A 27,365-nucleotide genomic window follows, 5' to 3' on the forward strand; every position below is an offset into this window, starting at 1 on the left:
GATTAACATCAAAATGACACTGCTATGCAGTTATTGGTCAAACATGCTCAGTGTTTAATAGAATTGGAATCCTTGTTATGTGTAAGACAGGTAAAGTGAATGACTATGATTGAACATACCATTGGGCAAGGCTGTAAGTGGATGGATAAGCCAGTTTGGTCCATGCATCTGGTACCAGGTCATAAAACAGGGATGACTGCACAGCTTCCATGGTAACAGAAAACGTCAGCTCACCCTAGACATTTGGAGGGAGAAAAATTAAATCCCAAGTTCTTTTAAATACGTTTTCATAATAAATATATTTCTCTTACCTTGAGACCGAGGTCTAGTTGTTTAAGCGACTTCCGTATCTCTTGAATGAGAATGTTCATCCTCTCACATTCTTGAAAACAAACAAGAATGTAAGGGCTTCGTATAGTAGACTTTTGCATTATTTCAGCCATGTTAAACTCCTCTGGCAACTTCTCCAGAATTTCATCCAGGACGTTCTTCACCTTGAAAAATAAATGCAAAGCAAAATCACCAGAAGTTGCTTGACCACATGTACGTTCCCTTGAAAGTCCCTCCAGTATGTGCCCTGCAAGCCACTTGGTGTGTTTGTTTAATATTTTGCTGCTGCTAATGCCCAGCTACCTCTGAATCTTTGCTACATTGGCAGAATTCTTGCACAACACCAGAAATAACCAACTCTGTAGAACAGGTTGTTGATGCTAGATGGGTGGAGGCAGAAGTTAAAGGCTATTTATTTGCAAAATGTATATATAACTAAAACATTTAAAATGGTTTACATAAAGCAACATAAATAAATCTTACCTGCTTTAAAACAAATATATGCATTAACATGTCTGGGTAGGCTTGCCTAAACTAGTAAGCTTTTAGCAGGCACCAAAAACATCACAGCAAAGGTGGCCTGATATTAAGAGGGACTTTCAAAGAGTAGAGGTGGTTGCACTGAGAGATTGATTCGTGGCAAGTACAGAATGCCCATTATGTGGCATGCTAAAAGTGCCAGTTCAGCATTTAGAAGGGGGAGAACAAGCTAAAAAAGAGAAACTTGGATTAGTGTGTTCCAATTTCAAATTAAATTGTCTTCAATTTAATTTATAATTCACTCATCACTCATGCCCTCTAATTCTGCAGTGTGGTATTGATAGATGCCACACTAAAGAAGCAGGCCTCTCTACTAGCCAAAATGGAGTCTACAAATGTACAAGCCCCTTCATCATTGCAATTATGCTAAGTAGGTATTTCTCCTTACTAAAAGCTGTGTTTCCTAGTAGCTTTGTGTTTAGCTATGCATTATTCTGCACTACTGTAGAATCATAACCAGGGCCTGAGAAGGCTTATACACATTATCCTCGCTTCCCATTCCACACAACTGGGTGTTGATGGGTAGCACCCTTTTCACACAAGTAATTGACAGCATAACAGAAGGTGAAAAATTACTGTACAAGGGTGGTAATAATCCTGGGGTCTTTGTGAACTGGGACTAAAAACATGGGTTGTTTGCTTGCATTTCCTTCCCTGGAGGGGACAAGGCCACACCACCAACAAAGGATTAGCACTTCTCACAGGAGAAGCACTCCAACTGAAAAAAATGTGATCTAAAAACTAATGGCCAATGTACTGCCAGTGCTGAATTTTCCTGTGTTGAAACCTGTTTTGGTTTTTAATTAAGTCTGGCTGGACCCCGGGGAAGAAGGGAATCACAGAGATTGTTGTACATTCTTTATGACCATAATGGCAAAACATTTTTGCCCAAAGGTAAGATTCATCCAAGCTTCCTCCTACATAGCAAGCCATGTATTGAGGTCGAAATAAGCTTATGGAAGTAAGATTTTGCAGTGCGCCATAATCTCACCTTTTCTTCTACTGACTGTCCTGATACCTCTCCAGCAAGTAGATTTCTGGGTTGCATTTCCAAAAGTGTTTTGAAAAGGTTTTCTGACAGAACTGTCAAGAAATCTATCTCAGCATTCGGGTGAAGACCATACAGTACAGGGTTTTCAAGTGGAAGCATTTCATCTATATACTTGTGGTATCCTGAGTAATCCAAATTGGGAGGAGCAAGGAAACCTGGAGCCAATGCAAAGTCGCCTTCAAGCTGTAGTTGATGGGAGGGAGAGGAAATAAACGACGTTGAGTATTCATTTTGCATATTTCAGACAATCTGGTCTCAAGATGTCTTTAAGCAGTGTCAATTCATGGGACACACCTTTGATGACAGCAGCAGACTAAGAAATAGATGATATGTTAGAGCTCCATTTGTAACAATGAAACAGGGTTGGATTCAACTCAATAGTTGTGCTAGTGGGAGTTGTGCTGCTTGCACAATGGTGCTTTCCCTTGTCCTCCCCCTGTGCCCCCCACAATTGGCTCTGAGGGATTGTGAAAATCCCCAAAACAGTGGGGGTGGCGGTGGAGAAGACCCCTGCTTATTCGGATGGAATGACGTTACTAGCATGATTCTGAATTCCACCCCTAATTTCCCCACCCCCTTCTCCATGCCACAGGAACTTCTGGTCCAAGTTTTTCAGTGCTTATGCAAAACTACCACCTATGCACAAGAGGAAAGAATAAGAAAACTTGGGTAATTTTTAGATTGGCCCAGGGGGGAAAAACCTAAGGTGGGGGGGGGGGAGACCAACTCAAATAGTCCAAAGATGACTCTATATCCATGGAATGTTTAGGCGGGGGGGTGACAACCAGGAACTAGGAGGAGCTGAATAGATTGGCTTGAAAGAAGTGTGTGCATGAAGGCAGGTATGCCCAGCGGGGTCTGCCACAGCCGCAGGTAGACCCAGCCACGGGAATGTCTGGTGGGCAAGCTGCACCCCTCTTGAAATTCTTTGGGGGGGCCCCTGACCAGGCTCTAATTCTGTTGGCACAAAGGATCCCAAGTATGCTGAGGGAGAGAGTGGGCTCAAGCTGTTGGAAACAAACGTTCTAAGCAAAACCTAGAAGTCTACAAACCCTATTCTGCCATAGATGTATGGCAACTCCACCTGTTATGGCTGTGAAAAAATGTGTATATTTGATGTGTTATACGTGCATTTTTTACACAGCTATGTACGGTGGATGCTTTCAGGAAACCTGGCTCTGTCAGGTTTCTCAAAGACATCCTCACATTATGTGCTTGCTGATGAGAAACCCCAATATTTTCACACTGTAATCAAAATGCACCTGTCTGCATGGCCTTGTGCATGCAGCACTTCCGCAGTCTTATCCCTAACAGGAGTGTAGTAATTACCAATCTGCAGCAGAACTGTAGGGTGCGGGCATATAAAGGGAAAAACAAAAAAGTCAACCCAACATTTCTGGGTTGGGTTTTTTGGGTTGTGTGTGTGTTTTTTAAAAAAAAACTTACAGTAGCATTTCCTTCAGTTTTGAACTTGCATTTTTTGAATATTTTGAAAGAAGAATGTTTTCCTTATCGTCAATTCACACTTTGTGTAAACATTTTATATCTGCTATAATTAGGGCTATTTTATTACTGAAGTGTGCAATCCTATGGATCCTGAGAAGGCACCCATCCTCACTTTGAACAGCTTAGGATAAGGCAGTTCAAGCACATCCACCACCCAGTGGCTTTGGGTTAAAATATTTAAGACTGCAATCCTGCCTTTCTATCTAGCCATCAATCAGCAGTGTTTTATTTGGTTAAATATATGCCTAGTCCCATTTAAGTGCTTCACAAAATGCATGATCTATTGACTACCTTAATGATTAAATGCAACTTTACCCTGTTAACAAATGCAAATAAATACAGACACATGCCAGATCCCAGTTAGGCATAAAACGAAGACAAATGTGGTATATCCATTGGCCATTGCTTACGTTTACCTTGCCTGTCAATGAAGGAATTTTTGTTTCTTTTGGTGTGCTTTGCAGGAGACCATTGTCCAATTGAACCGAAATGAATTATCTTGTTTCTGAATATGTAAGTAGACCTGCACCTAGGGTTAGTTAACTAAGAGCACCTAATTCCCACCATTTCTTTCAGGTTCTGTACCTGTATTTGACACACATTTGAATGAAAGTTCAGGCTTTTGAAGGTTAATGGACTGCCTGGTCTAGAAATAGTAATTCTTATCCATGGGCTAGATGCAGAGGAGGTACCAGCGGAATAAGCTTCCCACATGCCCCCTTGACCTTAACTGTCATTTAGAGAAATCAGCTTCCATGGAGGTCAGAAGTACAGTAGTGTTTATCTTTCCCATCTCCATGGTAACTCACTCCTGGGTCTTCCAATTGACTTCCAATTGTGCTAAACTGAATGTGGCTTTGTGACACATGAAAACCTAGTCATTACAGAGTGAATAGATGCAAGCAAACTCACTTCACTTCAAACCACTGCACACACTTCCAACTGCGGAATCAATGGGGGGGAAATGGAATGTCCTTAGGGCTATCTATGTTGCATAGCAGAAATGATCTTTTGATGCTCTACTTGTCATCCCCTACTGCCTCCAGATAAATGGTTAACTTTTGGAAAAGACAGAACAGCTAGGTTGCTATTCCATCTGGGCATTCTTAAACCCCAGTGAAACTGATTGCGTTATGTAGAAATGATTCTGGCCTAGATTACACTTTTGTGCCGCAACCCTGAGTACACTTACCTAGAAATAAATTCCATCAAAACCATCTGTATTTACTTCTAAACACACTTAAGATTGTGATGTGCCTTTTAAGACTAGGATTTATTACTTGCCAATGTCGCTAATGCAAGTGGAAGAGCATCTTCGTTGGAAGGGACCTCCAATGGTCTGACAAACTGCTACTGCGGGAAATCTTCTGCTACAGAATCCCTGAAAGGTGTCTCTGCTTAAAAAAATCTCTAACAAAAGTGCCCACCACCTCCTGAGGCAGTCTGTTCCATTGTTGAACTGGCCATGCTATAAGGAAGTTCTTCCTAACATATAGTCTACAAACTTTTCCTCGTCTCCTCCAATCTATACATTACCAGAGAAGGGTTCATAAATTCTTCTAAATACGTGCGGCAGAGTCTGCGGTCCCAGTCATCAGTGATGTGTCCACCGTACATAATTTCACCAAAGAGATAACGCAAATCTTCCCAGGGAACCTATGGAATACAATGGAATGTGTAATTAAAGAACCAGTTAGCTTTCTAAGGAGGACACAGCAAAGTCACTTGGCATAGCTCTGGCATAATAAAACATGGATTTCATCAGCCTGAAGTGCATCGTATTATCCCAAGAGTGGTGTGTGTTTGTGGGTGTTTACAAGCACATAATCATAATGGGACCACTGACACACTCTGCTGCCATTGCTTGGTGTGTGTGCATATATGAAATAAACACAGGTAGAACAAAAACAAAAGTGGTAAAGAGTGGAGCCCAGTGGCTGTGAAACTCAATAAAAATCTTTTCAAGGCACCTGATTCTATCCTCTGCTTTCAGTTAAGAAAATTGCTTCCTTTTCCAGTGCTAATGAAGACAGCAAAACTACAATGATTGTGTCGCATCAACTACTGCTGCAGGGAATTATAACTTGCTCATCATAAAAGTGCACAGAATTGTCACTGGCTGTACTTTTTTTTTTTTTTCATTTTGCAGCCATTGCTTAGAATTTTGCTCTCCACTCTTCCCATGCGTAACACAATTCAGCTGAGAAAGTGGACTCTAATCCGCAGAAGCTTATACAACAATAAATTCTGTCAAGTCTTTGAGGTGGCTACAAGACTTCGTTGTTCTCCTGTTTCAGAAGAAAGCTGTGTGGCAGCAGCAGATTCCTTTGAGAACAGTGACCATGCTTGAGTAGTATGCTAAACCATGGTATAGCAATATGTGCACAAACAGAAGAGAACTGTGAGTCTTGAGCTTGTGCTCTCCTTCCTCCCTCCTGACAGCCAGGAGGCAGATTTTGGGAGATTTTTAATTGTTTCCCTTCAAGTCAGCTGGTTTGTTGCATTGTCAGCACCAGGGATTGCAGTTTATTCCCAACTCTGGTTTAGTTCAACAAGCCACCTTCCACCAGCTTGTTTTGAAATCGACCGGTTAGTGGTCAACCAAGATTCCTGGTATGGACAACATAACAAGTCCAATTTAAGGGAGCCTAGGTTGGGTGGCTGGAGCATCGGAAGTTCTCCTTGAGGGAGGAGGCATGGCAGGGGAGAAGCTAGATGTTTGCTACAAGTCCTTCTTGCTAAACCATGTCCATGCACACCTCAACTTGCTAAACACAACGGATAATCCCTCACCATTTTGCCTGGATTGATGGAAGCAGAAATCCAAAACTACTGCAAGGCACACAATTGGGGAAGGTTGGTTTGGCATGATGTGTGGACATGGCCACTATGTGAGATGCGACAGCACAACTCAGTGAAACAAAAATATTTTATTATGTGACCCTTCATGTAATGAACATCCTCTCAGGGGAAAATTGACAAATGTCTTACTTTGATTCAAGATGGAGGGTCAGATTTCAGCAAAAATACAAGAAATATTCCTTCTGTCACCAGATACTCACTTGAGAGTTCTTTGTAGGGATCATAATGCTAGTCCAATAGCTTGCAATTAATGACAAGGATGTGCTACTCAAAAAGTCAATGCTACGTTTTAAAAAAGAGCAAGTTTCCTCCCTAGCCTTGGTTTACAAAATAGTTAACAGTTTATGATGAAGCCTTTCTGGACAGGAACTTTTACATACTCTGGGGCAGTATTTTGCCTTCCAAGAGTTCAAGGAAAAACTTAATTTTAGGTCTTATGGTTTACATTATGTGGCAGAGCAGAGTAGGACCTTAGAGACCAACTAAGTTTGTTATTGGTATGAGCTTTTGTGTGCATGCACACTTCTTCAGTGTGCATGCACACAAAAGCTTATACCCATAACAAACTTAATTATTCTCTAAGGTCCTACTGGAAGGAATTTTTTTATTATTAAATTTCAAGACTAACATGAGAATTTGTTTTTCTTATTATGCTTTGTAAAATAAATTTCAGAAGTTAACATGGATGCTTTCCAGCTATTTAATAATTGTGATTCAGTAAAGCTGATTCATTTTTGTTTTGCCTATGTTCTCAGTGGTATTATTTATAAGCTATGCAGGCCCTGGCAAATTGCGGGCGGTATGACTACTCTCAGAGGCATATGAGTTTTCTGTTTTGGAGGGAAAGGGTTTTGCAAATCATACAGATCTCTGCAATCCAGAGACCAAAAAGACAATACTATATTTCAATACGTTATTAGAAATCTTGCAGGGGAAGGATGAAAAAGGCCCCAAACAGTGACAAAAATGTCAAAACATCACTGCTCAATGCCTTAAAAGTTACATTTCTAAAATAATTAAATTCATATTCTGTGTTGAGATAATTTCAAAACTGTATGAATTCTGGATTTTAAAAGAAAATCAGTTTATATAGAAGTCTCTTTAACAAATTACTTCAAAACCTTTATCTCAAGCTATACGTTTTTAAAGGTGAAATGCATCAGGAATTATGTGTTTTGTTTAAAACAATATATTCATGTGGTATTGGAGGGCTGATACATTTAGCCTACATTATCAAAATAAGCTTGCCTCTATCTATCAAGGACACCTTATTCAAGAACAAACAATTATTCATTGCTGCTATGTCGCATATTGAAATGAACTCAGGTTAGCAAAGTAATTCACAGGGGCTAATAGTAGCCACTTCAATTTTATTTTAAACATTTAAATGGATTGCTGATGCTCTCTATCATTTTAAATGGCTGGAGACTTGAAGGTCATGAACAGTTGGCCACTCATCCTATTTCTTCTTTTGTCCAAGCTTTTCCATAACACTTTATGCCATTTTATACTAGATCTTGCACACTAAATCCTACTATACCATTACCACCTAATCCAGACAATCTACCCCACCCCAAATAATCCCTACTCGTGCAGTTGCTTGCTTTAGTTGGAAAGACTCTGGTGCTGGAGTTTATTCTGGACCAGCAGAAGACTACTGGATTAGGTAGATTGCTTTAGTACAGAGCAAAGTTCTCCAGCTTTTCAGAAATCAATAATAAAAGACTGAAGAAAGTGCAGTCAGCCATCCCAAAGGTCTCGTGGCCTTTGTAAAAGTAAGCAGCAAATGCCCCGAGGGGGCAAAACTACACAGAAGGAAATGTGTAAAGTGAAATTGATCATGTAATTAGAGAAACAAGCTTAATAGAGAAGATTTGTACCAGCCACATTAGGGCTGCAAAAAGTTATGCATTAGAAGTAGGCTGCACTATATTTGGTAGGCTCCAGTATCATGTTTTGTAACCCTACTCTGCAATACAGTAACTGCCTAAAATGCACATATTATATTAGAAAAAAGTAAAAGGCAGTAAAGTGGCACATGAGAAGTACAATGCAGTAAAGGAGAAAAGTACTGAGGGGCAGTGGTTTGGAACAGACAAAGATCAATCGTAATGAGAAATGAAACCTAGTCTAGTATACATTGCTTAAACAACATTGCAAACTAAGGCAGTAATCCTATAGCAACTTACCTGGCAATAAGTCCCAGTGAATTTCTGCATAGACAGGACTGTGCTTGTAAAACCAGTTCTGCAGTTATTAACTGTAATGTTGGTGGGCTCATTCCAATGATTTGGAAGCAAAATACGACCACGGACAAGCAAACTGAAGTTTTACAAATATAGGAGGGAACTAAGGGAGCCAGATGCAAAAAACAAAAGGGGGGAGCAGGCCTTCTGCACCTTCAATAGTTATGGAGAAGGAGGAAGTGCATGTTGCTTGTCCTGACAAGGCACACCTGCTGAAACTCCCTCTTCTATGGAGTTATTAAAGGAGCAGGAGCTCTGTTTACATGTGGCTACCCTAGAGGGAACCCAGAGATACGAAGCAGTAGACGGCATGGGGAGATGCTGCTGCTCACTTGAGTTGCCTTGCTGCTACTTACTAGCAGACAGAGAAAGGGGGTGAAGCGGCAGGGAGGTCAGCACAGTGCAAAGGCGCTGATGGAGACAACCCGACATGCCTCTTGGTGAACGTGCACTGCATCAACTTCCTTGTCCTCTGCCTTCTAGTAAGCAGCAGCTACATGACTAATCAGAGGTCAGGTGAACAGCAATGCCCCATCTCATTGTCAGTTACTGAGTACCGTATTTTTCGCTCTATAAGACGCACCAGACCACAAGACGCACCTAGTTTTTGGAGGAGGAAAACAAGAAAAAAAATATTCTGAATCTCAGAAGCCAGAACAGCAAGAGGGATCATTGCGCAGTGAAAGCAGCAATCCCTCTTGCTGTTCTGGCTTCTACAATAGCTGCGCAGCCGGCATTCGCTCCATAAGACGCACACACATTTCCCCTTACTTTTTAGGAGGGAAAAAGTGAGTCTTATAGAGCAAAAAATACGGTATATGTCTTACTAAGTAAGAATATGTAAGGGGAAAGGAAAAAGGTAAATGAGGACTGTAAAAATTATCCATTATGCTTTGTGTTCTCCCCATGCTGGACTTGTGGAAGGGCTTTGGGTGGATAATTTTGTTTAGCTTTCTTTCAGAGGGCAGGCCAGGCCCAAATATGGCTGCTGGCTCAGGGGATTTTAGGTAGAACAGTTTGGATGACCAGGCCTGGCTGCCTTGGTCAGAGTGAGAGAGAACCTTCATGACCACAACAGCTTAGGAACCAATTAAGGACATTCTCCCACTTGCCTCCTGGTTCATAGGGAAGGTCGGAAAAATTGCAATGTTTTGCATCAAGTCCCATGTGCATCACTATAGAATAAAACGCTTATTGAAATGGTGACACCGAATATCATTTTCACGAAATAACCGATTCACAGTAGATATCCAGTGTTTTTTTATTTATCTAATCTGGAAAAGCTAGAAATTGCAGTATTCCGATTCATACTGCAATTGCAAGTAAGCAAGTAGCACAAAACTAATTCCCAGGCTAGAGTGAGAATACTGGATAGCTTAATTACTAACCAAATTGCATGTGCCTAAGTGCAAGTACCAACCTACTAAGTCTTTGCTAGAGTTAGAAAGTACTAACCTACCTTTGCTACATATGTGAATAATTGGTTTAATGAATGGTAACACCTGAATGGTTTTGCATCTTCCGATTGGCAACCAATCTCAAAACAGAGCAAATCATTCATCTAGCTTTAAACTTGAACTCAAGGGGAACATTCCTGAGAAAGTCACAACAAGGTGGCCTCTTTAATACATAATAACGACACATGAAGGAAATACACCATTATTTATATATGTGACGTGCTGTAAATTGCTTCCATCATCAGAATTAATTGTAGTGATTATTAATGCAATGTTATGAACTGTCAGGACTGCTGTATGTAATTACAGTTGTGCAAAATGCTTCATTACCTGCCTAATGAATTTGGCATATATGCACATGTAAAGCACTGTTTTCGTTAACATAATGAAGGGCTTATTTATTTATTTATTTACTCACTCACTCACTCACTTTAGTAAACCCACCAAGTGTGCAACTGGTTCAACCTATGTTACAAAATTTAAGCATCTTCTGTGGAAAACCTTTGATCTGCCCAATTTGTATACCCAACAACGGATACACATTTCAACCATTTCACTAAAGAAATATATTTCACCTTCCCTTGTTCACTTCTAAAACTAAGGAACACAAAACAAAAAATATCACCACCATCTTGGCCAGAAGACACTTGGTCTCCAAGTTGTTACCTTAGAGTTTGCTTCCAGGTAGTTGTAGAGGACATTGACACAAATGGTGAGATCTCCTACGTTAAAAGGGTATCTTTGATTCCATCCTTGAGGTCCAAACTTGAGTCTCCCAGCAACACAGGTGTGAAAGTAGCAGAGGGAAAAGAAGATACTTTTGAACTCTTGTTCTCGGGTACACAATTCAAGTGTATCCTGTTAAAACAAAGGATTATGGAAAAAAACAGTATTTCTATCACATCACCAACAAGCTTTAGAGACTACAGCTGTAGTTTCCTTACTAGGATTAATGACAACTAAACAGCAACAATAAGAATCTATTAATATTTTCATCTTAGCAAAAGGTAAAACTGCAAGTTTACAGGACCAGCAAAAAAGGACTACACTTCCTAAGATGGGCACTCCATTCTTGTACCATCCCTCTTACTGCCTGTTCCTTCTCCCAGCTCCTTGTCCCCATTCCTCCTCTTATCAACCCTCATTAGTTTTTTTCTGATTTCTGGTTTGTGGCACCGGTCACTTCTTTGTTGCCACTTCCTCCCTGCTTTGTCATGAGAAAGGGCAAATGGGGTCCTTTCCCAGAGCAAGGCATTTGTGACAAGATGGCCGACAAGAGCGCCTGCAATGCCACAGACAGAAATCTTGTTTAAAATTCAGTGTTTCTTACACTTTTACAACCAAGCAGTATATAAATTATATCAAATAAATAAATTTCTAAACCCTACAGCCCAATGTGGTAGGCAGTGGAAGTGCTCCCCCCTTACCCAGAATGCCTCATTCTGAAGAAGAAATAAAGCAAAACTACCAGTGAACATTTTCTCCTCACCTGGTCAAAATTATAGAGAGCAGCATGAAGATTTGCCAGCATTCCAGTAGGAGGCTCATTAATAATTTTAATACTGTTCTCTAATATTCCTTGAGGTATGACGTGCTCTTCAGGACTTGGAGCTGGTTCTGCACTTATAAAGACACGGTAGTCGGGGTGACTTTCTCTGCTGTGTTCCTCCAGTAGCTTCTCTAATGTCCCCAGCCATTTGACTACGAGGTGTATGTTCTGTTTGAGAGCATGCAACGCTTCAATTATAAGAGCAAGTTTATTATTTTAAATGTAGCTTTAATTATCTCAGTTGCATAACAAGAACAAAACAGCCAATCCTCCAAATATGATTTAATTCTAAGTTTCAAGAGCAGAGAGGAGTAAAAGATAGAGACTTTATTTTAATATGTTACATTAGGAAGGACTTCATTATCTCTAGGTGCTATTAGGCCTTGATTTGCTAAGCACTAGCAAAAATAAATCATGTCAACTATAACCACCCATGCACTTAAGCCTGCTTACTCTCTCCAGAGCTCAGATAATGTTCAGTAGGATTTAGGAACGCTGGGATGAGTAACAAAAGCGACAAATCAGAAGCTGAAAAAAGTACTAATGTCTGACTGCTAAGTATCACGGTCCCAAAGTCTAGCAATGACCTGGACATAGAGGCACAGAGCTTCTCCATAGCTGGATATTTTTCTTTGGACATTTTCCTCAAAATTGTGTGGACATGTGTGAATCTTATGCACACATGCTTGCATGGAAGAAAATACATGCCACCTACCCTCAGTAGGAGTAGGGGACAAATACAATTCTGTTTATATTTAAAGGTGAACTTACAAAATTCACATTTTTCACAACAATATGTGAACCAAAACACAGCCATCATTTGAACTTTGCAGTTATCTGAACTTTGCAATGCAATTCTTGAGCCAAACAATGTGTACAAAAATGCATAGACAATGGTAACGCATGCATAAAAATGCAAATATTAATGAAAATAATATTAAAAGCGCATTACATTGGGGAAAATTGCTTCACATAAATGTGTATATGAGACAGAGTGGCACATAAAAAATGTGCATAGAAGGGGTAATTTGCACAAAAATGCTGTTTTGCAAAGTCAGATGTAGAAATGTGTAGGACTGAAATTAAGATTGGATAAAAGAGGAACAATGAAATTGACATGTTCGCCAATCCTTATTTTTTTGTTAACTTTCCTCTTGCAAGTTTATTTGTCACTGCATAATGGATACTGAGGGACAGAGGAAAATTCTCCATCTTGCAAAACTAACCTCACAGATATTTTTGATGAAAGATGATCTCCCATTCCTGTGGCAGCCATTTTGGAAGAGCCAAAAGAATCAAGCAGTAATAAAGCAGGCGGTGCCATTTGTGTGCTTAACTTCAGAAAGTTAAGCAACAAATCCCACAAACCGCTCTACAAACGTTTTGATCTGCTATCACGATCGGTGAAAAGAAATAATGCTAGGTGAATTCCTCAGAAGGTTGTTTCTTGTTGATGAGGCAGACATTTCACAGGTTAAGTATGTGCAGAGTAAGCCCCACGACAGAACACATAAGGAACGTCAAATAATGTCATTTCACACTTACTTGCAGAATAACCCAGTGCCCATGCCTGGCAGCTTTCTTTAATACCTCCTCCGCAACAGCCTCTTGCCCTTGCCCCAAAGAGATATTATGAAATTTCCCAGAATCAATTGTGAAGTCAAGTTTTTTGCCTGCAAGTGGAGCAACGGAGGTGGGGAGGCGAGCAAAAGTGGAAAGGAGGAAGGGGATGGAGGGAAAGGGGGGGGGAAGATAATGCCCCATTAATTTCACCAATCACTGGGACAATGCACATTAGTTCGTCACTCAACACAATTTCAACAAGCAAAATTGCGAGCTCTCAACAGCAGCCTTATGGCTGGTATTAGGGGAAAAACCCTGCAGAAATCTGCTCCCTTGGTTTTAAGATAACGAACCTTTTGACATTTTGATAGATGCTAGGTATTGTTACAGAGCTTTATAAACTCTTACAGGGGGTGCAAGCCATTTCCCTTATAAAAAAAGGGAGCAACATGTGGTAGCTATCACATCAGTTTTTTAACTGATTGGTTCAGTGGGTAAATGTGCAAGCCTCTCACCTTGTGAGGCCCGAGTTTAAATTGAGCACAGTCAGGTCACAGCTGTATTAACCTGGTATTCTCAGCAGAGTCAGTGGGGAATAGTAATCCTAAGTACAAAGCGACAGTTTCTTACACAATTGAATATAGTTTGTATAATGACCATTATTTAGTCACAGGGGGCACAAGATTACATGAGCATGGAGAAAATTGCCCTCTGGCCCTCATCTACTCAAAAGGTAAGAAACAGCACAAAAGAGCCTGCATTATGCCAAGCAGAGGAATGTTCAATCTAAAAATTTCTTCACGCTGCAGCGTTAATAGCCTCACACTTTTTATCCACCCTTCCAGAGTGAATGGAGGGCTAGGGCAAGAGAGGGGGAAATCTTTAAAACTTAACTCTTGTTGAGGAAAACAATTCCAAATTTAAATCTGCTTTATTCCTTGATAATGACTATTTGTGGGCTTTTTTTTGTGTTAGCTTAACATGCATTAATTAAAGACCGACTCCCGCTCTGTCTAACTCAAAGCACAAACCCCTGTTGTTACCAATCATAAACTATGCATTAAGAAAAGCTCTGCGGACTTTGCAAATCAGCAACATTAACAACTATTGGAGAGAGTTCCTGTTACCCACAGCCATGTCAGAATTCCTACCAGAATGCCTCTGAATGTCGCATGTCAAAATGAGGGCCCTTTCCATCATCAAACATGCATTCTCTTTCCCAACACTCCCTAATAACACACTCTGCTAGGGCTCAGTGAGGTTTGTCCATGTAGCATTAAACCACGGTTCATAGCATTCCACATGAACACGTCAAATTCTGTTCGCATTTTGTGTTTTGCAAGATTTGGAATGTTGCCAATTCACCTGCCCATGTTTTAAAAACCAGCCCTACTCAACAAAACATGCTCACCAAGTGCCTCCACATCTTTAAGAGGATCGACTCCAGGAGAAAGAATGAAAAATACTGGAGTGGCTGGACTGCTTTCTTCATAAGATTTTGCCAAGTCTATTCTTGTGCCATCCACATACTTTGAGCCGAGCTTTTCCTCTACAAAGTTTCTACAAAAATATATAATGTATATATAATGAACATATGTTAACATATAGAGAAAGCTTCCTTATCCTGGTGCCATACAGATGTTTTGGACATTTCCCATCTTTCTGGTCACTGGCCACCCTCAATGGGCATGAACAGAGTTGTAGTCCCAAATATCCGGAGTTCACCAGGTTGGGGAAGCCTGATTCAGAGCATTAAGAGTCTAGCATACAGTCTGCACATGTTGATGGGGAAGAGGTGGTTGAGGCATACATCCTTAGTGTCTCAGGTGTTTTTCTAGGTCCCAAGTCTCACATTCTCTGTTTTCCTAAATATCCTTTCAAATATATTCTATTCCACCAACGTGTAGAAAACCCAAGAAGCTGAGCTAAGTTCTGTTGTATGGCTTGAAGGGAAAACATCCCAACTGATGAACTGTTGTGTCTAAATTAACCAGGAGCCAAAATCCTAAGGTCTAATTCGTATAAATGAGTGATGTTTCATACTGGTATTTTAAATCCAGAGTGCATTGAAGACTCTCCATGTAACAGTCATTTCATATGTATCACTTGCCTTGTTCAACTAGTGTATGTATTTCACTACATCACCGTAAACAACGAGAAAGAGAGACTGCAAAGGTGTGGTAGAATTGACAGTTCTGTGAGACAAGTGGCTAGATACTTATATAATTAATTTTAAAATCCTGCTCTTCTGCCAAAAGGCTCCCAGAACAGCTTACAAATCAAACAATAAATAACAACAACAAAATAAGACAGTCCCTGCCCACAGGCTTACAATGTATGACACAAAAGGAAAAGTGTTTGGGAGGGAGGAGAATGATATGAATGGATTACCTCATGACGTGCACATAGATTTAGAATGGCCACTGTACAGCCATCTGCTGATGTGTTTGGTGCTTTTTTTTAGTTATTTCTGTAAGTGCGATTTGACAGATCATGCAACTTGTACACATAACTAAATGGAGTACATAAATAAATGTGATAAATATAAAAGGAGTTCACAAAGTCAAACATGCAGTACCTCAGAGCATATGTCATCCGATCTGGGCGTAATGCTCGTAGCATGATAAGCTTCTGAAAAGAAGTTTTGCTTTTCCATTCCTGAGGGAACTTTTCCTTTTCTGGGCATTCTGAATCTACCCATTTTTTCCATCTCTTGGCAGAACCTTCTATGTCTCTATCTAATCCTCGAAATTCATCCATTAAGGCAATGGCCTGAAACAGAACAATGGCAAGCCTGATTTATTGACACGTCAACTGTTCGCACTAAGAGAGAAATATGTGGCAATTATTGAGATGCTGTTTACCCTCTCCCACCACACATATTACACTCTCTTGCAATATACCAAAGTGTGTAGGATTTCGCCAAACCTTAGCAATTTCACCATGGAGCACTAAACCTTAGTGTGGGCATTGCCAGTGTGGCACATCTATGGGCACACAAACAGCCAGCAAAGTTTTCTTTGGTGGCCACAAGCAGACCCAAGCTACTTTAGTCCAAAACCTGCCCCATAAAGGTTTTTTTCTTCCCCTACTCAAAGCAGCTCTTCCTCTCTCATATATGGTCTCCCTTGTTTGAACATGCCTTCCCTTCCCAACTGAGTAGACACCCTTCCTTCTCTTCTGAAAATTCATGGAGGACAAAACTATCAATGGCTACTAGCCATGAGGGGCATGTTCTACATCCACAGTCAGAGACATCTGTCTCTGCATACCAGTCGCTGGGAATCGCAGATGGGCAGAGTGTTGTGCTCATGTCCCGCTTGCAGGCTTCTCCCAAGCATCTGATTGGCCACTGTGAGAACAGAATCAAGCATCTGATTGGCCACTGGCTTGATCCAACAGGCTGTTCTCATGCTCTTACACATGACAGCCTGTGAAGAAGACATCTGAGAGTGAGTAAGCATGTGGGGGTGCTTCATATTATGAATAACCCTGAGATCTACTGATGAAGGGTGGCATACAAATATTAATTAATTAATTATACTGAGAAAGGTAGAGAAGCCCCTAAAGAAAAGTGGCAATGCAGACAGGCAGGTAGCCATGCAGTCCTCTGCTTCCAGGTCTTGAGATGGAAGCAGAAAAGTGGGGGGGGGGTGTAGAGGGGGGAGTGTAATTCCTTGCTCACATCCTGCATGCTGGAGTGGGTTGCAGATGGCAAGGCCCTCAAACCTGCTTCTTCATGGGGGAGCAGGAGAGAAACAGACACCATTCCTATATAAAACAGAATGTTTTGTGCAATGTAGAGAAGTTAGCGCATTAAAAAGTGTAAAAGGTGCTCACAACTAAGCATAAAGCTGTTTGGGTATATGCAGGCATCTGCTTGGTTCCTTATAGGCAGCTGGTTGGTCGTGAAACTTACCCTAATGGCACTCCATGACTGAGTAGTTAAAAAGTCCACAGGACTTCTGTAGGTGTGTTCAATTGTAAATCGTAGCAGGAAATTCAGTTCGGTGAGTTCTATTTCTTTACTTCTCAACAAAATCTAGGAAGTGAACAAAATTGGGAAATACCGTGAGAGTCACTATGAAGAAAGGTGTTACTCTATAATGATCTGCACTGCCATAATTCTATTTTATACATAAGTAGCACAAAGGATTGAGCATTTCTGGCTTCATGACCGCTCTGGTTAGACATACATTTTTTCCACTTGGTCTGATGATGGTGACGATGATAATAGTAATAATAATAATAATAATAATAATAATTTTCCAGCCCACCCATCTGTACTCAGCTACTCTGGGCTGCTTCCAACAAAATTACAGGAAAAGGAAAAGGGAGTATCAGACCCATATATTCCCTTTGCGACACTCCAAAATATGAAATCAGCACTACTAAAAAAGAAGAAAATGGACTCATACACATTTCTCAAATGAACAGTTCTTAGGCAATCATCCTTTCGAATATGTATGTGTGGAACTTTAGGCCTGGGGGCAAAAATGCAGCATCTCAGGCTCCTTATCTGGCCTTCATGACTCTTCCTACCCATGTCCCCATCTCCTTAGGCCACACTCCTGACTGGCCCTGGTTCACACCTTCCTTGAGCATTTTGGCCTGGCTGGAATGTGTCCTTGAACACGGGCCCTGCCAACCACTGGCGTGGATGTGGTCCCTGGGATTGAACAAAGCCTTTGGGCTCAAAAATGGTTTCCCTGCTTCTAGAGCAGCAGCGAATATATATTTTTTCCCTGCCCAAAGGCTGCATTACATTATGGGCATCCTTCTTGGGGCTGCATGCCAGAGGCCGAGTGGGGGCCACAGTCCAAAGTGGGCAGGGCTATAAACATGACTTCAGGCTACCTTCTACCACACACGCATAATGAAGTTTCGACACACACAACCAGTTACATCTCTCAATACACAATTCAGCAAGGAAAGAGGCATTATCAACTAATCCAGAATCCGGCAGCTAGACTGGTGACTGGGAGCGGCCGCCGAGACCATATAACACTGGTCTTGAAAGTCCTACACTGGCTCCCAGTACGTTTCCGAGCACAATTCAAAGTGTTGATGCTGACCTTTAAAGCCCTAAACGGCCTCGGTCCAGTATACCTGAAGGAGCATCTCCACCTCCATCGTTCTGCCCGGATACTGAGGTCCAGCGCCGAGGGCCTTCTGGCGGTTCCCTCGCTGCAAGAAGCCAAGTTACAGGGAACCAGGCAGAGGGCCTTCTTGGTAGTGGCACCCACCCTGTGGAACACCCTCCCACCAGATGACAAAGAGAAAAATAACTACCAAACTTTTAGAACACATCTGAAGGCAGCCCTGTTTAGGGAAGCTTTTAATGTTTAATAGGTTATTGTACTTTAGTGTTCTGTTGGAAGCCACCCAGAGTGGCTGGGGAAACCCAGCCAGATGGGCGGGGTATAAATAATAAATTATTATTATATTATTATATTATATTATCGTAACAACAAGGACACATTCCAGTGAGGCAAAAGCACTTCAGGCGAGTGCAGAGCAGGGTTTGTGTGAGAGTAGCCTGGGGAAGAGTTTAGTGAGGTGGATAGTGAGCCTGGGAAGGGAACACTATGGAGTCTAGACAGCCATTCATTCACTGGTCAGCTTGCTGCTTTTAATGCCAGGAGTCATAGGTGCCAATCCCCTGGGGTGCTTGGTGCCTGAGCACCTAAAAAATTCCATGAAGGGGCCAGGCACCCACAAATTTCAGTGCCAGGGCCATGCACGCTGTATAACACCCACAGCACCGGGCACCCATGGTCGCAGGGCCAAGTTGGCATTCCTGCCAAGGAGTATAGATGGGGCCTAACATGGCCATGGCAGAGATCTGCTGGTGTTCCTCATCCCCTCTCAACCATAGCAGCCAATCAATTTACAGCTTGGAAAGTGAAAGTATACAATCTGCTTTGGAATAGTATACAAAAAACGTGCACACCTGAATAAGACAACCTACTTTCTGAAGAAGAAAAAAAGGAGGTTTTTAATATTTTGAAAATCCTTTGGCAGAGCAGACTATAGGAAACTATGGAAACACTCCTTAGACATGCTCAATACTTTATTTGGTAAATTGCCAACAAATATTTGTTCCTTTAAATGCTGAAAAGGTTTGCTATTCCCCCCTGCAGGGGCATGGTGAGTTGGAGTAACAAATAATGACCTTAAATATCTGTTGCTGAACAAAATTTCTCTTCCCAAAGGAGAAATTCCTGGTAGACATTCTCTCCCATACAAATCATTTCTAAAGCCTTAAATATTTGCCTCGTCTAGCTTTGACTTATAATTAAACTGACTGAAGTAACAAAATTCTTTTCAACTACATTTAAAGCAGGGGCTTTGAGGGATTGGTGATCAGGACTTTGGAAGTTAAGTCTCTACACAACTGAGCATGTCCGATTGTGTCATATCCCCTGAGTCTTCCATGCTAATTCTCCCCTGTTATGTTGTACCAACATGTGTATCTCTAGTCTGAATTGATGCAAGCAATTAAAGTTGGCTTTTTCTCACCTGAAATGTTGTCTGGCCCAGAAAAATTAGCTTGTCCCTTTCAAAAAGTCCCTGGCCTACGTAAAGAAAGGTGAAATACGTAATAGCTTCTGTTAGGTTGGAGATACGTCCTTGGATATCATCCGATGCCTCTGCTCGCTCAATTGCTTTACGAAAGACAGTGTTGAAACCCTAAAGGAACACAGAATTACATCAGACTTTCCTTTTCTTGAGAAACATTTTTGAAACCTGGATTTGGCTTCTATAATTCAAAAGTACAGTAATTCAGAATGCTTTAAAAGCAAGGTCAGCAACATAATTACCATCTCTTAAAGACAGAAGCTGCTAATTCAGGCATAGGCAAACTCGGCCCTCCAGATGTTTTGGGACTACAACTCCCATCATCCCTAGCTAACAGGACCAGTGGTCAGGGATGATGCGAGTTGTAGTTCCCAAACATCTGAAGGGCCGAGTTTGCCTATGCCTGTGCTAATTGCTCGAAACTAGCTGCTGTAATCTCTGGATTGGTCTGCTGTTGTTGGAATGCAGTGGTATTTACTTTTAAAACTAATAAGAGTAGATCCAGTGTAGCACATGTATACATCTACTTGTGCAAGAGGGCTTCTCCTTCCTCCCATCTCCCCTTGAATGCCTCTGGAGGAGTGGAGGATCCTCTGGAGCAAATTTTTCGGACACACAAATTTTGCAGACAGAGAAACCAGGGGCCACATTCTACAAGACAGCAGTGTCAGTATTGTAATGTCTCATTCTCACATTGCATAATGTCGCGGGTTGCCTTTAATTACTTAATTGATGTATGAGTATGGGAACTATTTGAATGTCTCCTCCCTCTCTCTGCTCCTCTGCTGAAGAAGATGGATGTGAGAGTTGTTTTGCTGTTTTGTTATTTGCTTTATAAATAAAACCTTTGATGTTACTATTCCAACCACAGTTGCTTCTGCTGCATTCTGCTGTAAAGGACCGAGTTTACTATCTGCAAAAGTGTGTTCAATGCTCACAAGCAGGTGCCATTGGATGCCACCATAAGAATGTAAACCTCAGGTGCACAGAGATTATTCATTACATTTCCTGTTGCTGTAGACCGGGATGAGGAATAGGATCTGGCCCACTTCAACGTTCTTTCCTTTCCTCCTTGCCCAAGTGGGGATTTGCAGCCACTGTTGATCAGTTTAATCAAGAAACTTGGGCCCTGCCTATCTGATCCAGAGGGACATGTCACTCTGGAGTTGTTAAATGCCCTCAGGAAGCCTCAGGAGACACACACACACACACTTGCTGTCAGCAGCTCTGATTGATATTGTGATAACCTCTTCTAAACTGCATCCTGCTGATATATCTCCCTTTGAAGCTGGAGATCAACAACAGTTTTTAAGAAGGTGGTATGGCAGAGCCATTTTTGTACAGCGTACATGACTCTTTCTTTTTTCCTTCCCCTAACTCTTACGATCAAACAGTTACTGCAAGCTTTTAATGTACTGCAAAAACCCAGAAAGTGTGCTTGGTCACATAAATTGGGGTACAAATATAAATGAATGTACCTAAACATGAGTATTAGTGGCTCCATTTTCACTTTTCTGAGAAATAGTACAAATCTCATGAGGTTTACTACACTATGTTTATTTTTTAGTATCAGAATAAGGATGAGAACGAACCTTCAATGAAAACTGATAGATGGGATTGATTTTGCTCAGATCATGAATGGCGAAATAAAGAAGGGATGCTCTTGCAGCTGCTGGCCTGTAATGTTCTCTGGCTTCGTTAATGTTAACTTCATTTTCTTTGGCTTCTGCTACCTGTAGAACAACATGTTTGAAAGTAAATCAAGAAAACCATCATTGTTATATGAATAGGGCTGTGCTGTTCATCTAGCATCTACTTCAACAGATTTTAATCTATCTTCAAACTGAGGACAGAGGAGGGATTAGCTACGCCAAATATAAGATGGAAAGACACAGGCCTCCATCCTAGAAGAATCTTCAAACATCTGAAGAAATCATATCCAAAATAATGAACATGTGTGGTGAGCCACTTATGGTGAATTGGAGCTTCATGAGTTGTAACTCAATCCCTGAAATGATTTCCATGGTGGCAGAAGGTAGTCCTCTTACGTTTTTATCCTTTCATTAGTGTTCATATGCTGTAGGCCCTATCAGTGGCTTCAGTAACATGTCAGGAAGTTCTCCAGATGTCATTGCTATTCCCATCACCCCCAGACAGCATGGTCAATGGTTAGGAATGACGTGAGCTGTAGTCCAACAACAAGGGAAGGACTAGAGTTTCGCCACCCATTTTTTAAAAGGAAAGGAAAGTGGGAAAAGGTAAGCAACTCTCATCCAACCACCACGGTAAGCCCCTCTCCATTCCAAATGGACAAACTGCCTTCCATTATTTTGCATTTACTCAATGCTCCATCATCAAAATGAGTGAACCTTGAAACATGAAACATGGAGAAAGGAGTTCTATCATCTATCTATCTATCTATCCCCCCCCCCCCCCACTCCAAACTATTCTGAGCTGCCTCAACAGATGCCAAAATGACTGGAAAGGAGTAGGCCTCGCCGCTTCTGTCTTCACTTGTGATTTTACAACGCTCTCTCCATGACGCATTGTATGGACATAACATGATGCTTTGAAATAGACAAGTATCAAATAGTAAAACTGCAAGTGCCTTAATCTCTATCTCTGCAGCTGTCGACTTTGTGGTCTCAAGTTTCTCCACGAGTTCAGTGTCTCCCAAGAAACTGCCCTCAGCAGCGGAAAGGCGAAACAGCAGATCGTCCTCCAAGCGCTTCAGCTGAATCTTGAAATCATTCTGTTGTTTTGTCAAAAGAGACTGGCAAACACAATGGAAAAAGTTTTAGTTGTAAATGTGGATAACTGATAGCAAGAAGAACTTTTAAGAACCTATTCTTACATGTGCCTGTGAGTGCTTCCAGCCATCTTTGGGTGTGAAACAGACTATCACAGTGTAAGTGTAATACCTATTTTATATATTTGTTCACCTGAATGCATACCCAGGCAGACTTGTGTGGAACAGGCAAGGTATCTTGTTATCCCCTGCTTATTAAAGTTTAATGGAATTTAAGCATGGTCTACATATTATTTTTTGCATGCAAGATCCACTTAAAATTTTGGTATGATGGCTTATCCTGCTAACATTCATCTATAGCACTGACCTTATGATTTTTTTAAAAAGTCCTCATGAAGATGAATCAATATACAGTCGTACCTTGGTTTTCAAATGCCTTAGGAGTCAGAACGTTTTGGCTTCCGAATGATTGAAAACCTGAAGTGATTGTTCAGGTTTTCAAACGTTCTTTGGAACCTGAACGTCTGACGTGATTTCTGTGGCTTCTGATTGGCTGCAGGAGCTTTCTGCAAGGTACCACTGTACTGTTTTGAATGAAATTTCTTCCAATGCACCCATTTTTGCAAAGCAATTTTCCTTAATATAATGAATTCCTGTATGTGATTTTCACTAATATATGCGTTCTATGCACAGTTTACCCCGGTACAGGCATTTTTGTACACATTTCGTGGCTTGAGAATAGCATTGCAAAATTCGGAAAAGTGTGAATCTGGCAGGATGGCTCTGTTTTGGATCACACATTGTTTCAAGAAGTGTGAATTAGACAGGGTTAACTTTAAATGAGAAATGAACTGAATTTCTACCAAATCCCTACAAACAGGGTATAAGATTAGCTGGCCAGGTGATGGAAATGCATTCTCTGCCCTGAACATACACATTTAGTCTAATCTAAAGACAACTGGAAAGCGTTATTTTCCACTTAGTGATGCCGTCACAAAGCTAACTCTGATTTACTGTGTGATGCCATAATACCATCATATTCACTAGTAAGCAGTACAAATGACAAGAGAAACACAGATTTTGTAGAGGGCGCTGAAAGTGCTAGAGAGCTAACTAATTCACACGTGGTTTTACCTTCACAGTCTCCAAATCAGGTCTTTCAATACTAACAGCCTCAGCCAACAGCTGGTCCTCCAAACCATCCTTTGTAACTGTGAAATTAATTAGAGTGGTCTGAGCCTGCAGCTCTGGCTTGTAGTGAGGATTAGCCATTTTAGTGTGAAGGATGAGGCGGAAATCCTTGTTGAATTCACATTCTCGATCTTCAATCTTAATATACCTGATATCAATTAAAATGAAAACACAGCAAAGCACAGCATTGATCAATGCAGCTTATCAGCATCTTACGATAAACACAGAAATGATTTCACATGAGACAGAGTTGTACGACGGTGCATTCCACTTACATGCCTCTGACTACTACACCTACTTGAGAAAGGCATTATCCATTTCCCATTATTGACACCAACACTAATACTTTTCACTTCTGATGTTAGTAAGAATGCACCTAATATGAGCAGCCTGTTGAGGATATTAAATAAGGATGCCAGATTAAGCCAAAATTTATAGACTGAAGGCCAGTTACTCCTATTGGTATCAATGGTTTCACTTGCTCATGTCCCACTTCTTGGTTTTCTGAATTAGTCTGAGAAAGGCTGAAAAGTATTATATTTGCTTATTTATATGAACACAGAAATTATGAAGCAGTTGCTTCCAGTTTTTCCATTCATCTTTACAATTTTCTAAGTTGTAATAAACATCTGTCTAATTTTTTGTTTGGGTTACAAACGATTTGTAAGGATGCAATAAATACAGACTGAGCAATTCTGCAAGAGGATACTTATGAACAGTTTTGGACATCTGTATTTCAAAACTAATTATATGAAATGCAGGATGTATTCTGTGTATTCTTCCCCTACTGAGGAACATGCTTGTAGCAAGGAATGTGCTGCCATCCATGTTTGCCAGTAATGTATTTCTTACTGCCTCCCCTTCTATAGCTATCCCTATTCCAAACTTGACCCCTTAAAGTGAAGTTGTTCAGTTTTCTAACACACGTGAATAATTTCACTTCTCTTATCCCCCTTTATTGTCCCCCTTTTCCTGATGGATCATGTCCTGTTCTCTAACCTACACGGGGAGTAGGAGAACTAAAAATATCAAATGAGCTAAAAGCAGGAGTATGGCCATTGGGGACACTGACAACATTGTCAAGGGCTGACAGAACCAGGAGGAGGCTGAGCCCAGGGGTAGCACAGAATGAGAGCCAGTTTGGTGTAGTGGTTAAGAGCGGTAGTCTCGTAATCTGGGGAACTGGGTTCGCTTCCCCGCTCCTCCACATGCAGCTGCTGGGTGACCTTGGGCCAATCACACTTCTCTGAAGTCTCTCAGCCTCAGTCACCTCACAGAGTGCTTGTTGTGGGCGAGGAAGGGAAAGGAGAATGTTAGCCGCTTTGAGACTCCTTCGGGTAGTGATAAAGCGGGATATCAAATCCAATGGGGAGAGGACGAACCTGACAAGGGGCCCAGTGGGCTACGGGGCCCACTGCTAAGGAGCAGAGAACCAGAGACTAGTGACAGGGATGGGGAGAGGCAAGTATCCATTGATTCTCACCCATTCCTTCACCTCATCTTCCCAGCTCCTTCCGGGGAAGAAGAGGTGAATGAGAGTGAGACAATCTCTGCACTCAGAGGGGGGAAGGGGAGAGGCGTAGAGCACCAGGCAGAAGGCAGGGCAATTCTGAGATGCCACCCCCATCCCCTCGATCAAGAGGAAGTAAGAAATGCAGGCAGCAGAGGGAACGACAGCCTCGCCTCTTCGTAACTGGCAGCGACACACCTTTGGGGTGCCTGGTGAGCAACGCTGCTCTACCTGCGGCACCCTGTTGATTGCTACTGCCAACTTCCATTCTGAAGGATGTATGCCCCAATTATAGACAGCCCAAAACAACTATCCACATGCACAGACAGATCTCTTTTTGGTATGATACTATTTTATCAAGCTAAATAAAAGAACAAGGTTCCACTGCCATTTCAATGTGTAGGAAAAGGTTGGGTGCAGCATATATGCTGAACATTTGACTAAGCTAACTACAGGTTCATAATGCAGGGGGACAACGGAAGACCGAGCTCAGAAATTAGCAACAGAACAAAGAGGGCAATTTTGTAACTCACTGTTCTTGTTTGTTTATCAAGAATCTTACCTGGGGAACAATACTTTGCTACCGCAACGCTAAAATGGCTTGTTGTAAAATGAGTTCTGGAGCCTTGCACTGAGATTCTAGTTTATAGGTGCTCATTGCACAGAAGTAATAAATCATTCCCAATTTCTGTGGTTATTAGCTATGAAAGGCAAGCACTGCACAATGACTCAGTGAGTTTTATCACTGCAGCTACGTTGGGTTTTTTGTTAATTGCAGGTGTGGGGGAAATAAATGTTTGTGCTATTGCTCTTATGGGTCAGCTATGACATTAGCCAAAAGTAGAAGAAGAGACCACGGAATCAGTATATCAGATTCAGCAAGACATTTATGTCTAGGATAGTATAGGACAGGGGTCAGCAAACTTTTTCAGCAGGGGGCCAGTCCATTGTCCCTCAGACCTTGGGGGGCCCTGACTATATTTTTTGGGGGGAAATGAATGAATTCCTATGCCCCACAAATAACCCAGAGATGCATTTTAAATAAAAGCACATATTCTACTCATGTAAAAACACGCTGATTCCTGGACCTTCTGAGGGCCGGATTTAGAAGGCGATTGGGCCGGATCTGGCCCCCGGGCCTTAGTTTGCCTACCCATGGTATAGGAGATGATGGTGTAGCAAGCTTGGGCTCAAGTTTTAGAACCTTGAATAGGTGATGTGAGTAAAATTCTTAGACAAATATGGTGGGACTTCACCTCCATGTTGCAGAGGAGAATCTAAAGTTTATGTAGAGACCTCTAGAGGAAAACGAAAAAGCAGCTGAGTTCACTCTTACTCAGAGAGATATAGGCCCAGATTTATATTGTGACCTTGGGTCAAGTCATTTATGTACACAAATGTTCTCCTGTGGGAAAAGGAAATGCAAAACTAAAATAAATGCACAAACCTTGCTGTTTACTTTTCCATCACATTTTCAATGAAAGCTTCTCCATACGTCATGCTATGAAATTCCATCTTTGTCCCCGCAACTAAATCCCCAGTCCACACATTGGTCTCTTTCAGATTGAACAATATGCAAACATAATCATGTCTAATCATATGTAACAATAGAAAACCTGTTCTATGAATCTGGGTTTTTAAAATAGCCAAACTGGTCCCATTTTTGCAAAAGGTGGAGGTATCAGTAGCCTCAAGGGAACCCCCAAATCAGCTGTAGTACAAAACACTTTAGAGAGAAATTAGGCCAGGACTTTGAATGACAAAAACAGCTCAAATGAACATGCTTAGTGGGCCCAAAATACTGATGGGGAGGGGAGGGGAGAAGAAAAACCCACAAGCAAACTAACTACTGCTTTTGAGAACAGCTTAGGTGAACTTTTAAGGTGAAGAAAAGTGGCAGGCAGATTCCTGGGAAAGAAAGAAAATGTGAGCAGTATCTTCATGCTTTAAGGGGGGAAAGTGTTTTTTTTTCCAAAAAACATCTAAAAAGCCCTGCTTCAAAGCCTGCTGTTTGAAGTTAAAAGCTTCCACATCCAACCAGCGAACTCTAGCAGCTAATGCAGAGAGTGAATCTGAACATATCAGGTGTAGAGTTGTTACTTAGCAATCACAGCAGGACAACTGTTCAAGTTGGTCAAACTACTGGAGAAGAGAAAAAATTCTGAAAGTTGCACAGCTAGCCTGAAGTTCGAGGCAAAAAAAGAGGAGCCTTTCCTATGTATCAAAAAA

The 27,365-nt window shown here is 41.3% G+C and overlaps 1 protein-coding gene across 1 annotated transcript in view; it reads right to left on the bottom strand.

The window, feature by feature from the left end:
* Positions 1-27,365, bottom strand: part of DNAH11 (dynein axonemal heavy chain 11) — a 141,819-nt gene that overhangs the window by 3,760 nt on the left and 110,694 nt on the right. Inside the window, exons 66-79 of the mRNA XM_083405297.1 lie at positions 23,570-23,774; positions 22,295-22,459; positions 21,279-21,419; positions 19,627-19,797; positions 17,024-17,146; positions 15,683-15,876; positions 14,516-14,664; positions 13,087-13,214; positions 11,482-11,709; positions 10,659-10,850; positions 4,964-5,083; positions 1,862-2,104; positions 312-494; positions 120-235 (exon numbers count right to left, since the gene is read on the bottom strand). Coding sequence (XP_083261423.1) covers positions 120-235; positions 312-494; positions 1,862-2,104; positions 4,964-5,083; positions 10,659-10,850; positions 11,482-11,709; positions 13,087-13,214; positions 14,516-14,664; positions 15,683-15,876; positions 17,024-17,146; positions 19,627-19,797; positions 21,279-21,419; positions 22,295-22,459; positions 23,570-23,774 — 2,358 coding nt within the window. The remainder of the gene's footprint in view (positions 1-119; positions 236-311; positions 495-1,861; positions 2,105-4,963; positions 5,084-10,658; positions 10,851-11,481; positions 11,710-13,086; positions 13,215-14,515; positions 14,665-15,682; positions 15,877-17,023; positions 17,147-19,626; positions 19,798-21,278; positions 21,420-22,294; positions 22,460-23,569; positions 23,775-27,365) is intronic.

This window comes from Podarcis tiliguerta, assembly GCF_965153285.1.
Source record: "Podarcis tiliguerta genome assembly, chromosome: 12".
NCBI lineage: Eukaryota > Metazoa > Chordata > Lepidosauria > Squamata > Lacertidae > Podarcis > Podarcis tiliguerta.